Raw genomic sequence first — 14,776 nt, 5'->3', positions numbered from 1 at the left:
GGTCCGCGGGGGAGCTCCAGGAAAGTCGAGGTGGCGAGTACTGAAGGCGATCCAAATTCCAGACGGGCAGGAGGACAGGCAGGTGGCTCAAAAAAACACGCCGAGTTGTTATCTGAGTGCACAGGACAGAATTAGCGCTAGTTCAGACAGATGAGTTTTCACAATCGCTTTCCCACAGGTGTACGTTACCGCTGTGAGACGACTACGGACTGGCGTGGAGCAGCAGGCTGGGCTGGATCAAATAGTCCACCTGATGATCGCCTGGGATGGGGTGCAGGTGTGGAGTTAACAGCCACGCCCGTGGGCGTGGGCATCCCATCAGCTCCTCGGACGCCGGGCCGCGGACCATGACAATAGGTATATACAGCTCATCATAATGAAATCAGCATCTGGCTGTAAATAAGGAAATAAAGTAGGTTATATTTTAGATATATTGTTCATTCAAAACTAATAAATAAATACAGGATAACTACAATACAGATAAGTGGACTGTCTTTGGATCAGACTGAAGCTGCTATGTTAATACTTACTTTGAGGATTTTCCCAGGAACAAACAAACTGTGGCAAGCTTCAGGATTTACAGCCATCAGGTTCACAAGACCATACAGTTCCATGCCCTTTCGGAGCTGCTGTAGCTTTGGAATCAGTCTTGTTGTAGAGTGTAAGACAATGGCACTTAAAAAAAACAAACAAAAAAAACAAAATGAAAAACTAGTTGGGGATGGGGGGGTGGGTTAATGATCTCTCTGATTTTTTCTCTCTTACCGGATCATGCTTTCCTTACTATCCATCTTTATCTGGTTTGTGTATCCACAGTTGACAATTTCATCAGCCCACATCATCAGAGACTGTATGTCTGCTGCATCTTCAACCTGGAAATGTATAATGTGAAAGAGGAAATACAGAAGGTTAAAAGTGTTTAAAAACACCATACTCATAATATATCATGTGCCAGAGCTAAACCAGGTGCTCACTTTGCGGATGAGCAGGGAAGATTCCACATCTGCAACATCCTCCTTAGACAGACAGCTGAAATCAACCTCTCCTGAGCAGAGGAAATTGTAGCACCATTCTTTGAAAAAGGCAGGAGATGGGCCTCCTTGGGCGAGGCTGACTACAATTATTTCACCAACAGTTCTGTGTAGACAAATGATTATAATTCATTTTCAGGTAACATTTACAAAAATATCGGATGCGTATTAAATGTAATACACAAAGCTCGTATGGACTGCGGACTATAACGGACTATAAACGACCAGCTTCTTCAATGATGAATGCCGATGCTTCACTGGCTGATGAGCTGAACACGTTTTATGCTCGCTTCGACGCCGCAGCAATTAAAACAACAAACGGCTGCGCGCGCTCGGAGTGCACCAGTGAAGAAAATGCATTCGTCATCACAGAGCATGCCGTGAGGAACACCTTCAGGAGGGTGAACACCAGGAAGGCAGCAGGACCAGATACAATCCCTGGCCGGGTCCTTAGAGCCTGCGCTGATCAACTAGCACCGGTGTTCACGGAGATCTTCAACCTCTCCCTGGCCCAAGCTGTGGTTCCCACGTGCTTCAAACGGTCCATTATTGTCCCTGTTCCAAAGAAACAACAGCCCGCTTGCCACAATGACTACCGTCCAGTAGCACTGACTTCAATTGTGATGAAGTGTTTTGAAAGACTGATGAGAGATCACATCACTTCTTCACTTCCTCCCACCATCGACTCACTTCAGTTTGCTTACCGGACTAATCGTTCCACAGACGATGCCATATCTCACCTGCTCCACACATCCCTGAGTCACCTGGACACTGGCAGAGGGAATTATGTTAGGATGCTGTTCGTGGACTACAGTTCAGCATTCAACACAATAATTCCCTCTAAGCTTTTCACCAAGTTGACGGATCTAGGACTCAGCTCATCACTGTGTCAGTGGATCCTCAACTTCCTCACAGACAGACCCCAATCAGTGAGGGTAGGAAAACAAGTCTCCCCCTCCATCTCACTCAGCACTGGAGTGCCTCAGGGCTGTGTTTTAAGCCCCCTGCTGTACTCACTGTACACTTATGACTGTGTAGCTACATCCGACACCACCTCCATTGTCAAGTTTGCTGACGACACTGCTGTTGTGGGCCTGATCTCCGACAACATCGAGACGGCCTACCTGGAGGAGATTAGGAACCTGGAGACCTGGTGCCAGGAGAATAACCTCCTCCTAAACATCAGCAAGACTAAGGAGCTGATCGTGGACTTCACTACAAAGCAGGCGAGGAATTACAAACCCCTCATCATCAGTGGCACGCCAGTGGAGAGAGTGGACAGTTTCCGATACCTGGGTGTCCACATCACTCAGGACCTGTCATGGTCCTGTCACATCAACACCCTGGTTAAGAAAGCCCGTCAGCGTCTCTTCTTCCTCAGAAGACTTAGAGACTTCCATCTGCCACTGAAGGTGCTCAAGAACTTCTACTCCTGCACCTTCGAGAGCGTCCTGACGTCAAACATCTGCACCTGGTTTGGGAACAGCACCAAGCAGGACAGACGAGATCTGCAAAGGGTGGTGCATCAGAGCTCCCTGACCTGCTGTCCATCTACACCAAGCGGTGCAAGTCCAAAGCTAGGAAGATTATGATGGACCTCTCCCATCCCAACAATGGACTCTTCTCACTGTTGAGGTCTGGGAAGCGCTTCCGCTCCCTTAACCCTTTACAGCCGATCGGAGCGGGCACGCTCTGTTTTGCGTAACTATTTTTAAATCCCGGTAGCTCTGCAACCAAGTAAGCTAGCGCAATAATTTTTTTTTGCATATGAAACTGGAGGAGTTGTACTTACATCTTATGCCATCAGCTTGTCCTAGGTCACAGTTTCCTTCCACATATAGCTTTGCAAAAACTGCATAAAAATCACTTGCAGCAACAAAAACATGATATTCCAGAAACACGCTTCGCCGATCCATCAGCTGTTTGTAACACTTCCTACGTCCATCAGCGCGAACTATCACATGACCGCATGACCTGCCCGAAACCGGAAGTGACGTCATTTTGCGGAAATGTAGTTTTTTACGATCGGGGCCTTATGAGCTTGTGTTTTACTTGTTATGTGTTTTAAAAAGTTATGTTTGACTTTATGACTTTCTGTGTCGTTTCTGGGATGCTTAAGACTCATATTGCACTGCTGGAAATAGTTTATTTTGATGCATATGCTGTTATTTTGCAAATTTGCACTATAATATTTATTTTCGTTTTTCCTGCAGTATATAAAAATTGGTGTATTTCAAAAATAAAACTATGAAGACACTCAAAATAAATTTCCTGTGGTGGGAAACTAGTTTGTGTAACTTTTTTGTATTTACAGTTTTGAGGGATAAGCCTCTTAAATTTCTCTAACTAGAAATATATGTTAAAAAAACAAAAACGATTTTCAATTTTTTTGTAGTTTATTGCACTTTTTTGCAATTTATGTAATTACTATGCACCTAATGCAGACATATTATTAAAGTTTGGGCTATAATGGTTGTATTGATGTATAGCAACTTGAAATGCTCCCAAAAATGGCTCCACAGCATGTAAAAATATAATATAAGCTCTGGCGAACTTGGTTCTATGGTAGGTCTTAAAGGGTTAAGGCCAAAACAGAGAGAATGAAGAGGAGCTTCTTCCCCCAGGCTATTCGGGGCCTGAACCAGGTGTAGGACTGGACTCTCCCAAACACGTCACTATAAGACTGGACTCTCACACACGTCACCACACGCACCACCACACATTTCCTATAATCCTATAATTCCTATAATTTATAATCCTTATCTTTATAATCTCTTCTGCTATTTGCACATTCTTTACTGTAAATTCCTAAGTTAATTTGTAAATTTTTGTAGTAAATTGTAAATATTGTAAAACTTTTCTTCTGTCATTTAATGGTCGGGCATTGTACAGCTACAAGCATTTCACCCCCATGTCATACTGTGTATGGTTGTGTGTGTGTGACAAATAAAATTTGAATTTGAATTTGAATTTGAACCAACCTGAAGTTTTCAATATCAAGATCGGTCAGAGAATACTTGGGGGTTTTGCCCTTGTTCTCAGGTCCTTCAAAGAATCTGCTTTCAATACCTGAAATCATGTCTTTCATACAAAAAATATCCGCATTTTTAAGTTATCCATTATTTATTGACACTAGGACAAAACAGGTAATAGGCAACTCACCACTCAAAAACTCTTTCCTAAGTGCTCCTGTATCCTCGCCTGCCTCTCCAATGAAAACCACCCTAAGAACACTGGTGGGAGATGCAGCTTTTTTTCTCTGCCACTGGAGAATGCCTCTGTCTGGAAGGTCTTCTCTGTCCACACACAACTTAAATTCTGTTGTGGTGTCGACTTGTTGTTCAAGGCAACGCAATACATCTTCCACGCTTAACAAAAACAGGGTAGAAAACATCCTAAGTTCTCAAAGAAAAATAATCATCTTTAGATTAAAAGAGGCTACCACGCTAAACGTGATTAGAAATTATTGCAGCATGTTCTGTGAAACAACCTTTAACAATAATTTAAAGTAGTCTGATCATAAAATGTTTTATATGAAATTAAACCCCAGTTATTGTGTAAAAGATCTTACACATAATTTTAACAAATGGTTCTGCGCAATAGTGTGTATATGAACTATAATAGAGCAAAAAGTACCTGTCTGTTGTGCGTACTGAAGTTTGAGCTGGTGTCCCTGTAGTTTGGTCATTTTCTTCAGGCACCATGCATTGAAAGCTGTTGACGAGACAAAGTTAAAAAAAAAAAAAAACTACATATGTTTGCGTGGACTGTTACTGATTAACATTTTTTCATAAACGGCTGAAAAAAGATTACCTATCCCCACACAGACTCGCATGGACTGTGATCTCATCTTCAGGAAAATCCTTAGTGCATATTAGACAAATAACCTACAATTTCAAAAAAGGGGTACATGTTATGCATAGTGGGAAAAAGATCATTACCGATACAAAATTCATTGTAGTTACTATGGTTTTTAGTAATGTGCTAGGTTTACCTTGCATTTGCTTTTCACAATGCATAACTCCGATTCCTGCAGAATCAAAAAACAGTAATTGTGATACTATATTATTTAATCAAAATTGCTCATTTTGATTTCATCAAAATTGTCTCACCTCATCATCAGTCTCATCAGGAGAGAATTTTCCTTTGCACGTATTGATGTGTACTGCAAGCATCTGCAGAGGCATAACTTCATTACACTGGTAACATATCTTCTTTGGCATCTTTGAAAAGTGCTGTGAGTCGGGAGGTAGAGGAGATGTGTCTAATGTTTCCTGAAGAGGTACTATGTAAAAAGTGGATTTGCCACCTCCTGACACAGCTTTCAGTGTTTTGACAGAATATCCTTCTGTTTCAGGTGGGATTACAGTGAGCTTTCGTTGACCACCGCCACCTTTATTGACAGAAAAATAGCATAAACAATCAAGCAGCAAAAGTATCAACCAGGGGCGGAGCGTGGGGGTGGCTTACTGGGCTTAAGCCCGGGTTGTTTTGTCAGAAGCCCGGGGTCTTTTGGAGTGTAATTTTTTCATAGTTAGATGCCTGGCTGACAACTGTATAAAACAAAAAGTGCAAGCAATATTCGAAGCACATAGTGCACACTGTGGGAATTTACGACTGTGCGTGAATCCCCCTGATGTCTGTGAAGGTTCTCAGTCATCCAGGTCATCGTAGTCAAAGGAGCTTGCAAAGAAAAGCGTCTGGACTTCTTTAAGTTGCTTGAAGACGTTTCACCTCTCATCCGAGAAGCTTCTTCAGTTCTAAGGTCAAATGGTGGAGAGTCCCAGATATAAACCTAGTGGGAGTGACCCCCCACAGAGGGACAAAAGGACCCCCTGATGATCCTCTAATCGCCTGAGCCAAGGTGGGAAACTGGGCGTGGGTCCCAATCAGCCAGAGTTTCGGGTGTGTTCATTGTGAAACCTGGCCCCACAATGAACACACACAGGAGTACATGTACACTAAGTTTATTGTTAATTAATAAGAAACTCCAGATGATTCCATTCTGAGCTGAAGAAGCTCCTGATAGGTTAGTAGAGTCCATGTGAGTAAATTGGTGGCACACCTGTGGATGCATATAAGGCAAAACACAGAGCCTGTTTCTGTGACATGGGAAAATCCAGAGATGTCAACGAAAACACCAGGAACAGAACTGTGGAGCTCCATAAGTGTGGCTCAGTTTGAATACAATTTGGTGCCATTTGCAATTAAGAAATACAGATAGTTTCTCTCTTTACTCTTAAAGTTAACAAATGTGTTTTTTATATTTATCAATCTAAAAAAATAAACATTTAGTCTGATTTGATGTTACAATTAAAAAAGTGTTTGTGTTTTGATCTGAAGAGTATGTAAATATCTGGTTTTCCCCTGTATATTTGATGATTGTCAGCACAAAGAGGGAGAGAGAGGAGAATGAGGACAGAACAGAGATGAACAAGAGCAGGTGAGACACACATGTTAGTCAAATGGTTGTTTACCAAAAGTATCACCGTATCATAGGTACTCATGTATCTCGTACCTAGTGTTTCTTTTTAGGTTTGCTATTTTTCAAATTCTACATTTATTAAGTTATGCAGGCTTGTTTGCACAACAAGGCTAAATAATTATATCAACTTTTCGCAATCTAAATAGTGTACTTTGGTAGAATTAAAAAAACAAGTGTAGTGCAGGTCTATGATGATTTTTAGTGCTAGTATCATCTAGTTCTGATTCTGGTTCTGTCTTGGTTAAATCCCAAGTAGTCCTGATTTTGAACTGTTGTAGTCCTGTTTTAATTCTGGATCAGTTCTGGGTCTGGTTGAATTGGGGTTTAGTCCTCGTGTCTTGATACAGCCCTGACCTTGTTCTGCCTTGCTGCTTAATTAAAAAACTAGTTTAAGGTGTCCTGCACATGTGGTGCAAAGGTTTCTTCCAGAAGTCTAGAAATCTTAGTTAAAAACACAGTTAAGCAGAATGGAACACTAAATGGACTGTGGCATATGATTCAGGCTAAATGCGTCTGCCAATGACTGATTTTAATACTGACAACACAAACTTACCTCTGCATGGTCACCATCTTCTGGAAGAGACACTGTTTGTCTCCCCATGCCAGCTTGTAGGAGTTCAAGCTCTTCAGCTGGCAAAGGTGTGTAAGGATGTAATTTTTGATTTTTGACAGCAAATAAAAACTGAGGCCTGTGGTCTTACTGCCTGCCTTAACACACTGCTTAGTAGATGTTAAACATCACTTTTTACCACGGCTCAAGTGTGATTTGAAATATCCTGGAAATGATCTGTGTGATGAAAATGCATGAGTTTAAAAAATGCAGTGTTGCATAACATAAGGGTTATTGTTTAATAAAGTTATTAAATATGACATCAGTCCTTAATAGCACATTTTAATTTAAAAATCAATGTTGATAAATCCACAAACCAAATAACTTTAACAGAAAAGATTGCAAAAAGTTAAAAAAACCCCCCCAAAAAAACCCCACACAAAACAAGCAAAAACCTTGTCATCTCTTGCTGGATAGTCAGATTTCTAGGCTCCGGCTGCCCACTCTCTGTTGGCCTCCCTGAAGGATTTGTGGATATGTTGTTAAGCAGCAAAGACACCAGATTTCTTACTGCTGACTCAACTGCACCATTACCCTAAAAAGCATGATTAGGATACACTGCCTCAGTAAGACAACTACGCTGGTAATTACCCATAAGGCTAGCTTAAACTCTACAGCTGCATCTGTAACTACAATTTCACAGCATATTAAACAGAAAGGACAGCAAATTACAAAATTCAGAAAATTTTTTTTTTAACTCACCCGATACTGTGGTGTAGTATTATTGGAGCCATTGTTTGATTCTGCCATCTCTTCTGTTAGGTTTTGTATTGTTCATTGTCATTTATGCTTAGAAATATTTAACCATATATGCTTAGAGGTGTATAATCATTTGTAGATTGAAAGAATGTCTCATCCTAGGAGGTCTGTAACAACTCTGTGTAGCATGAAGAGGGGAATGCGTTCACTCCTCTCTAGAGTGTTCTGGCATAGATCACACACCTCCTAGGAGAGGCCGTATCTTCTCTTGCTGATATATGGTTTAGCAAACACACGTATATCTGTTTAAGTATAAGAGCCTTTTGTTCAGATGGACCCGCTAGACTCTTCACAGGGTCACATCTTGACCTCACACAAATCACACACACACACATACACAGTATTCTTTGTTCACATGTATACCTATGTAAGATGTTATATGTTAATGACCCTATGCATATTCATGTAACCACAATAAAAGGAGTGCTATGGGGGACCTGGCTGAGAGTCTGACGGAGGTCAAGTGGTGGAACGACGCTTGGCTCCAGCCAGGTCTCCCTCATGCATGAGTAAACATGAAGAACCTTGCCTACTTGTGTCTTGCTTTGCAGTGTAATTATATTGTCTTCAACGTTCCAGCGAATAGGTTCAAGCTACAGACCTATCATCTTCTTTAGCTGCAGAGTAAATCAAAAATCCCTCTATCTGCAAGAAGCGAGGCTGAGTGGACAGTGTTTCTGGTGTCCGGAAGGCAATAGCTAGCGAGCTGATTGGAGACCGTAAGAGCCAATCAGAATTTTTGAAACCAAGTCTGTGATTGGTTGGTTTTGTGGCACACTTATAACGGTGTACAGAGAGTTGAGCGTACGAAGCAGAGAATGTTGTGAAACTGAGCGAGAGGGGGTGCTATTGTGTGTATATATGGATAAGCGCAAACACTGAAATACGTTTTTTGCACGCAGCAATGAATTTTGTTCACTCAAATTCAGCTTTTGTACGCTCAAAATAAATTTCTCCTCAAAATGCAACACTTGCACCTGTTGCACCTGCAATTTTTTTTTACGTGCCCTCAATTTTTTTTTCGTGCGCTCAGAATAGTGGCACAAAAATAACGCCATACATCACCGCCATCTGCCATGGACTACCCTGTCTGCTCTGTCTCCGCCATCTAGACCATTGGGTCCTGCCTCATCCCAGCCAGAGGCCTCGGGTTTCAGGTTTCATGTTCTCACATGTCACGTTCTGTGTACCTAGTGTTTAGTGTTTAGGTTTTCCCATTTTAGTTTTTGTTAGTTTAATCTTAGTCTCTCTTTATTTTGTATTTTGTGCAGTCGAAAATAAAAGTCTTGCTTTACGGTCCAGTTCCGTCTCCATTGTCTGCATGTGGGTCCACTCTTTCTGCACTCCACCTGGTCTGCCATCCCAGACCTGACAATTAGTTTATAATTCTTAAATCTTAATCCTAAATCCTTAGTTATTTAATAATTTATATCATGAAAGATAAAGATTCCTTTATTGTAGCTGTAGTTGGGCATTGTACATTGAAATTGGAGCAGACTTTATGTTTCAGCAGAGCTCATGTTTTAGCAAATTAGTATACACACTGTAATGATGGTTAAAGGTTATTTTACTGTGTTAGAAAAAAATGGTAAATGGCCTGCATTTGTATAGCGCTTTACTCAGTCCCTAAGGACCCCAAAGCGCTTTACACTACATTCAGTCATTCACACACTGGCAATGGCAAGCTACATTGTAGCCACAGCTGCCCTGGGGTGCACTGACAGAGGCGAGGCTGCTGGACACTGGCACCACCAGGCCCTCTGACCACCACCAGTAGGCAAACGTGGGGTTAGCATCTTGCCCAAGGATATTTGACATGCAGCCAGGAGGTAGCCTGGGATCGAACCACTGACCTTTTGATTAGTGGCTGACCTGCTCTGCCACCTGAGCTACAGCCACCCCAGGTTAGGTTGGCTATCTCTGTGCACTGTTGTTGTTTCTTTAAGATACATGTTTGGTTGTGATGCAGGAAGAAGTGAGTTAGTGTGTGCGGGAAGGGGAGGGGGGGTTCTTGTTGTTGTTGTCTAAAGCTGGAGGGAGTTGAGCTATACCTATAATGAACATTACAGGCCTCTCTCATCTTTTTAAGTGGGAGAACTTGCACAATTGGTGGCTGACTAAATACGGTTTTGCCCCACTATATGTTTCTCAGTGAACATCAGTTCCAGAAAGACCAAATACCCTGGAATATAACATAACAGTATGAAACCATATTTATTGCTTTGTTCATTTAGACAATGTATTTTTTTTAGTTGCGTATAAGCTTAAATAAAAAAAAAATCTGGACGTTTTCTACTGTATATGAAAAATCTGTGTTCCATTGCGGCGAGCCATTATAGCTTTCTTTGTGTTCAACTCTGGTCTCAACAGGATTATGTAACATTTGGGTCCAAACAATGTGACCAAGAGTCCAAAACTTGAGGCCAAGATGGCAAATACCTCCACTGCATCTGCATAATTTCCTGGTGAGCTGATATAAACAGGAACAAAGGCCACCCACACAGTACAGAAGATCAGCATGCTGAATGTGATGAGTTTGGCCTCATTAAAACTATCAGGGAGATTCCTCACCAGGAATGCAATTAGAAAACTGAGGAAAGCTAGCATCCCAATATAGCCCAATAACACTGCAAAACCAACAGTTGACCCAACTGCACACTCATAAATGATTTTATCATTGTGGTATTGGGTGTTTTTATGTGGAGTTGGAGAGGAAGAAACAAGCCAGGTAGTGCAGATGGCTGCTTGAATAGCTGTAAGAAACAGAACTGTTCCTCTCTGCTGCATAGCACCAAACCACTTCAGACTGGTTCCCCCTCCTGGCTTGGAGGCTTTGAACACAGCCAGAACTACCATGGTTTTTACCAGGATGCATGAGACACACAGCACAAAGCTGATCCCAAATGCTGCATGCCTGAGTTGGCATGTCCATAGCCTAGGTCGTCCAATGAACAGCAGTGAACAAAGGAAACACAACTTGAGTGACAGCAATAGCTGAAAACTAAGTTCTGAATTGTTGGCACGTATTATAGGTGTTCTGCGATGGTAGAAAAAGATTCCTAGAACAATAACACATATAAATGTTCCCAGCAGTGAAATTGCTGTCAAGCAAATACCCAGAGGCTCATGGTAGGAGAGGAACTCTGTCTTCTTGGGAACACAGTGATCACGCTGGGGGTTTGACCAAAAATCCTCTGGACAATTGGTGCACTCCAAGGAATCTACAAAAAGGGGGAAGATGGTATCATACATACTATGTTTAATATGAATCTAATTAAATATGCAGCGGTAAAAGATAAAAACTCACTGCTCTTGTTAGTGGTTTTTCCCTCAGAACAAGGGATGCAGTCAAAACAGCATTTGGGTTCCTCCTTCTTTCTCACCATGTGGGTACCAGGAGGACAGCTCTCACTACATACCGATCGAGGTGGCTATAGGATGAAATTAAATATTACCTGCCAGAATTACATATATTATGTAATACATATATGTGCCAAAATATAAAAGTCTAAAAACCATATCTAACCTTTTTGGATTCAAAGTTCCAGAAGATTTTGTCTTCATCAAGTATGAGTTCTTCACCTTTGAAAGCAGACCTCTTAACCTCACCCACAGTTTGAATTTTAATGTTTCCATCAGGGAGCCACAACCAGTTCATCACATCATAAATTGGCACCACATCACCATTCTCATCAAATGACACTTGATCACCAAATGGAGTGGTAAAATTGACCATTTCCAAATAATAAATAAGCTGTTAAAAAGGGATTTATAATAAATAAATTATTTTTCATAGTGCAAACAGTGGCACCTGGTATTAAATAATCAAATATAACATTAAATTGGATTTATACAAACATATAAAATTATTACAATCTAACTCAAAATCAAAGATCGCACATCACTAATACTGCTGTATATGCCTACTGGTTTATGATCTCTCAGATCTAAATATATTAACCATTACTCCAGTTCAGAAGGATGAAAACATCTTTTTAGCTCATTCAAACTTTTTCATGGTTTGTCTTTCGTATTTACTCTACTGTGTGCATTCTGTTCTGAAAGTAATTATAGGGCAAAAGATCTTCTCATTTAATGGAGTGCAATTTGATATCAAACCTGCCACGGTTCCAATGTTTGCAATGTGGCACAGCTGTGGCCACGGAAAGGTCCTCTTCCTGGCTTGCACCGTAACATGTCATCAAGGGAATATGCTAAAGCATATACAGCTTTGTACACATTGTATTCTGGCCGGAGGTTGGAAATATCCAAAAACTCAGAGTCCACATGGTCCAGATCTTCCTCTCCAGTGCATAATGTACCTCTACCTTCTACCCAGCCTGTTGGAGCTGGTGCAAATCTGCACTTAAATGTGAATTCCCAAAACTGATTCACCTGAAATTTATTGAAAATTATTTTTACAAATAATAAAAATATATACATCTTGGACATATGATAAGAAAGAGTTCAGCTCTCACCATGCTATTTCCATAGCTGTTATTGTGATGTAGGTCAGGACGTATTTGTAAGAGGAATTCCCTGAGCCCTGGTATTTCTCCTCGACGAATTGCAATGCCCAGTGTTCCACCCAGATATGGCATGAGCTGAGGTGTTTGGAGCACAGTAGCTTCTGTCCAGGCTTCACTGGCCATCCACTGTAGGCCAGTTAGATTTTGCCTCACTACCTGTGCATTGTATTATACAAAATCTGTAATGTGATATTGTAGCTCAAAACTACTTTAGTGACATAATATTACAGTAGATGCAGTAGATGCTCATGATGCAAATTAATTCTACATGACTAGTTTTTACTACACATTCACACAGACATATAAAACATGTTTTGCACAGTCTAATGATTTTTATTCTTGCAACTAGTAATAATTAAATTGTTTTAAACCCAAACCTCTTCCATAAGGTTTACTATGCGACTATGATGTGCAAAGACAATGACAACTCGAGCTGAGGACATTTTCATCACATTCACAATCCTCCTGAGTTCATCCATGTCTTTGTCCCAGGGTAAAATCTCGAAGTAAGCCAGGCATCCTTCACCCGACAGACTGAGATCAGATTGCAAAGATCTGGCTGCGTGAAGTCCGTAATCATCATCACTGACAAGAAGACCTGCCCAAGTCCAGCCAAAGTGTTTTAGAATCTGAATCATAGCACGTACCTATGTAAATACAAATTAAAGGGTGAGCGCAAAGACAAACAAATCTTTCATACCAGTATTTGCAGATCAACTTCCACAGCACACAGGTAGAATTTTTTAGTTTTTTACATCATTATACATTCTGTTAAAAAACAGGTATTTTATTCCTGAAAATACTTCTGTTGTTGCATTAATAATTTAGTGACAAATGTGAAATTGTGCTCCTGACCTGGAAAGCATCACTTGGTATTGTTCTAAAGAAGGATGGATACTTTTGACGGTCAGTTAGGCAGGAACAAGTGGCAAAATAACTCACCTGTGAAAAATACACATTATGTATAAATATCCAAAGTCTGTACTCCTTTATTATTTTTATCATGTTAGCTCTATTATTAAGTGGCTTTATATTTGCTATGAAATCAAAATAATACAAGGTATCTATTACAAGATTAAGAAGACCACTTACCATGGGTACTCTGTACAAACCTAAGACGTTGGAAATGGCAATAGAATGTGTAGAGGAAGAATCACCCACAATCCCTATGACTGGAAGATTTCCAGTACATCTATTATCTAATATAATGTTTTCCTCTTGACCACTGGCTAATGACAATGCTGCACGGAATCCAATTCCAAGTGTGACACAGTTATCATAAAGAGTATATCCAAGAGTGACATTTGGCAGCAGGTTGGAGTTTCTGTTGATCTCATCAATAGCAAAGGCCATGGTTTGTGCCTGCCTAAATCCTAGTTCATAAAAACTAACAAAGAAAAATACAACAGTATACTTGGAAAACATGTTACACAAATACTGTTATAAACCACAATTAAAGGGATTTTTAATGACAAAAAAAATACAAAGAAGATGTTTCATTCCAGACAAGGCATTTTTTCAAATGTATTAATGCAGAGAGTACTAGATATAAGATGCATATCAATAATAGATTTTCGCTTTCGTTTTCACTTTTTTCCCTGACATACTTACCCATGGCAAGTAGGCTGTTGTGGCTGTGAGGTAAAAGACAGGTCAGCAACGCTTGAAAAAAAGTGGACTTGAAACAGTCCACCCAGAATGACATCTCCACTCTTGTGCATGCCATTTAGATGAAATTGTCTCTGTAACTGACAGGAGGAGGGAAACAGAGAAGAGGCTACAGCAGAAGAAAAATAGGAATACAGCAAAATGAATAAGAGCAAGTTGGTTTGTAATAATGACCACATGACAGCTTTCTGACTTTCTGAGTCTAGTCGTCAGGTTTTATTGTTTTGCCATTCCCTTTTATTGACATGCTGTGTTGACTAATCTTGCATACCACCCATAAGGGAAAAACAAGGAGCAGTGGCAGGACCTAAAGGACATGTCATTTGAGATTACGTTTGTATGCAGGTAGACCTCGATAACACTGCAAGTTAATTAGTTATCAACAAGGACTCAGCTCTTTTGTGTGTTTTTGTTTTGTTAATTTAAATTTTATATTTTTTAGTCAATATAAAGGAAGAATTAATAGTCTTGTGGTTGATCCAACATGGCAAGTAAGTAAATAAAATGTTATTTAATAGCACCTTTCAAAATAAATCTCACAAAATGCTTCACAATTAATTCCAGAACATGAAAAGAAAAGTTAACCAAATGCAAGTCTTAAAAAAGAGACCACCAAATTCAGAGATCTTCATCTTAGACAGGGACAGCCCAGAGTCTAGAGGTTTCAAAAGCTCTTTGTCCTTTAGTTTTCAGC

At 40.4% G+C, this 14,776-nt stretch overlaps 2 protein-coding genes across 2 annotated transcripts; both read right to left on the bottom strand.

Annotated features, from left to right (window-relative positions):
- Nucleotides 1–202: 202 nt before the first annotated feature.
- LOC146619044 (uncharacterized) lies at nt 203–7,135 on the bottom strand. Its single transcript, XM_085370175.1, has 14 exons — nt 7,070–7,135; nt 6,922–6,957; nt 6,097–6,133; nt 5,144–5,424; nt 5,026–5,061; nt 4,845–4,918; nt 4,668–4,745; nt 4,194–4,399; nt 4,013–4,112; nt 975–1,137; nt 766–872; nt 531–675; nt 366–393; nt 203–261 (listed from the first exon to the last, which is right to left on the bottom strand). Exons 1-14 carry the CDS (start codon nt 7,115–7,117, stop codon nt 203–205), a joined length of 1,398 nt encoding a protein of 465 aa, XP_085226301.1. The 5' UTR covers nt 7,118–7,135.
- A 3,042-nt stretch (nt 7,136–10,177) lies between these two features.
- Nucleotides 10,178–14,135, bottom strand: LOC146619043 (extracellular calcium-sensing receptor-like). Its single transcript, XM_085370174.1, has 9 exons — nt 14,026–14,135; nt 13,507–13,801; nt 13,270–13,356; nt 12,792–13,061; nt 12,364–12,570; nt 12,005–12,280; nt 11,412–11,639; nt 11,193–11,316; nt 10,178–11,106 (listed from the first exon to the last, which is right to left on the bottom strand). Exons 1-9 carry the CDS (start codon nt 14,133–14,135, stop codon nt 10,178–10,180), a joined length of 2,526 nt encoding a protein of 841 aa, XP_085226300.1.
- Between the last annotated feature and the right edge of the window lie 641 nt (nt 14,136–14,776).

This window comes from Diplotaxodon limnothrissa, linkage group LG14, assembly GCF_057381915.1.
Source record: "Diplotaxodon limnothrissa isolate DT_005_m linkage group LG14, D_limnothrissa_male_GT1.1, whole genome shotgun sequence".
Classification (NCBI taxonomy): Eukaryota; Metazoa; Chordata; class Actinopteri; order Cichliformes; family Cichlidae; genus Diplotaxodon; species Diplotaxodon limnothrissa.
This window is presented reverse-complemented; position numbering and strand designations above follow the sequence as displayed.

Coding starts and splice junctions, on each gene's coding strand:
- LOC146619044 (XM_085370175.1), bottom strand. CDS start 7,117: ATGGGGAGACAAACAGTGTCTCTTCCAGAAGATGGTGACCATGCAGAG. Junction 4,919..5,025: donor TTGTGAAAAGCAAATGCAAG/GTAAACCTAGCA, acceptor TTGAAATTGTAG/GTTATTTGTCTAATATGCAC. Junction 4,746..4,844: donor GCGAGTCTGTGTGGGGATAG/GTAATCTTTTTT, acceptor TCTCGTCAACAG/CTTTCAATGCATGGTGCCTG.
- LOC146619043 (XM_085370174.1), bottom strand. CDS start 14,135: ATGCACAAGAGTGGAGATGTCATTCTGGGTGGACTGTTTCAAGTCCAC. Junction 12,281..12,363: donor ACAGCTATGGAAATAGCATG/GTGAGAGCTGAA, acceptor AATAAATTTCAG/GTGAATCAGTTTTGGGAATT. Junction 11,640..12,004: donor AAACATTGGAACCGTGGCAG/GTTTGATATCAA, acceptor CCTTTTTAACAG/CTTATTTATTATTTGGAAAT.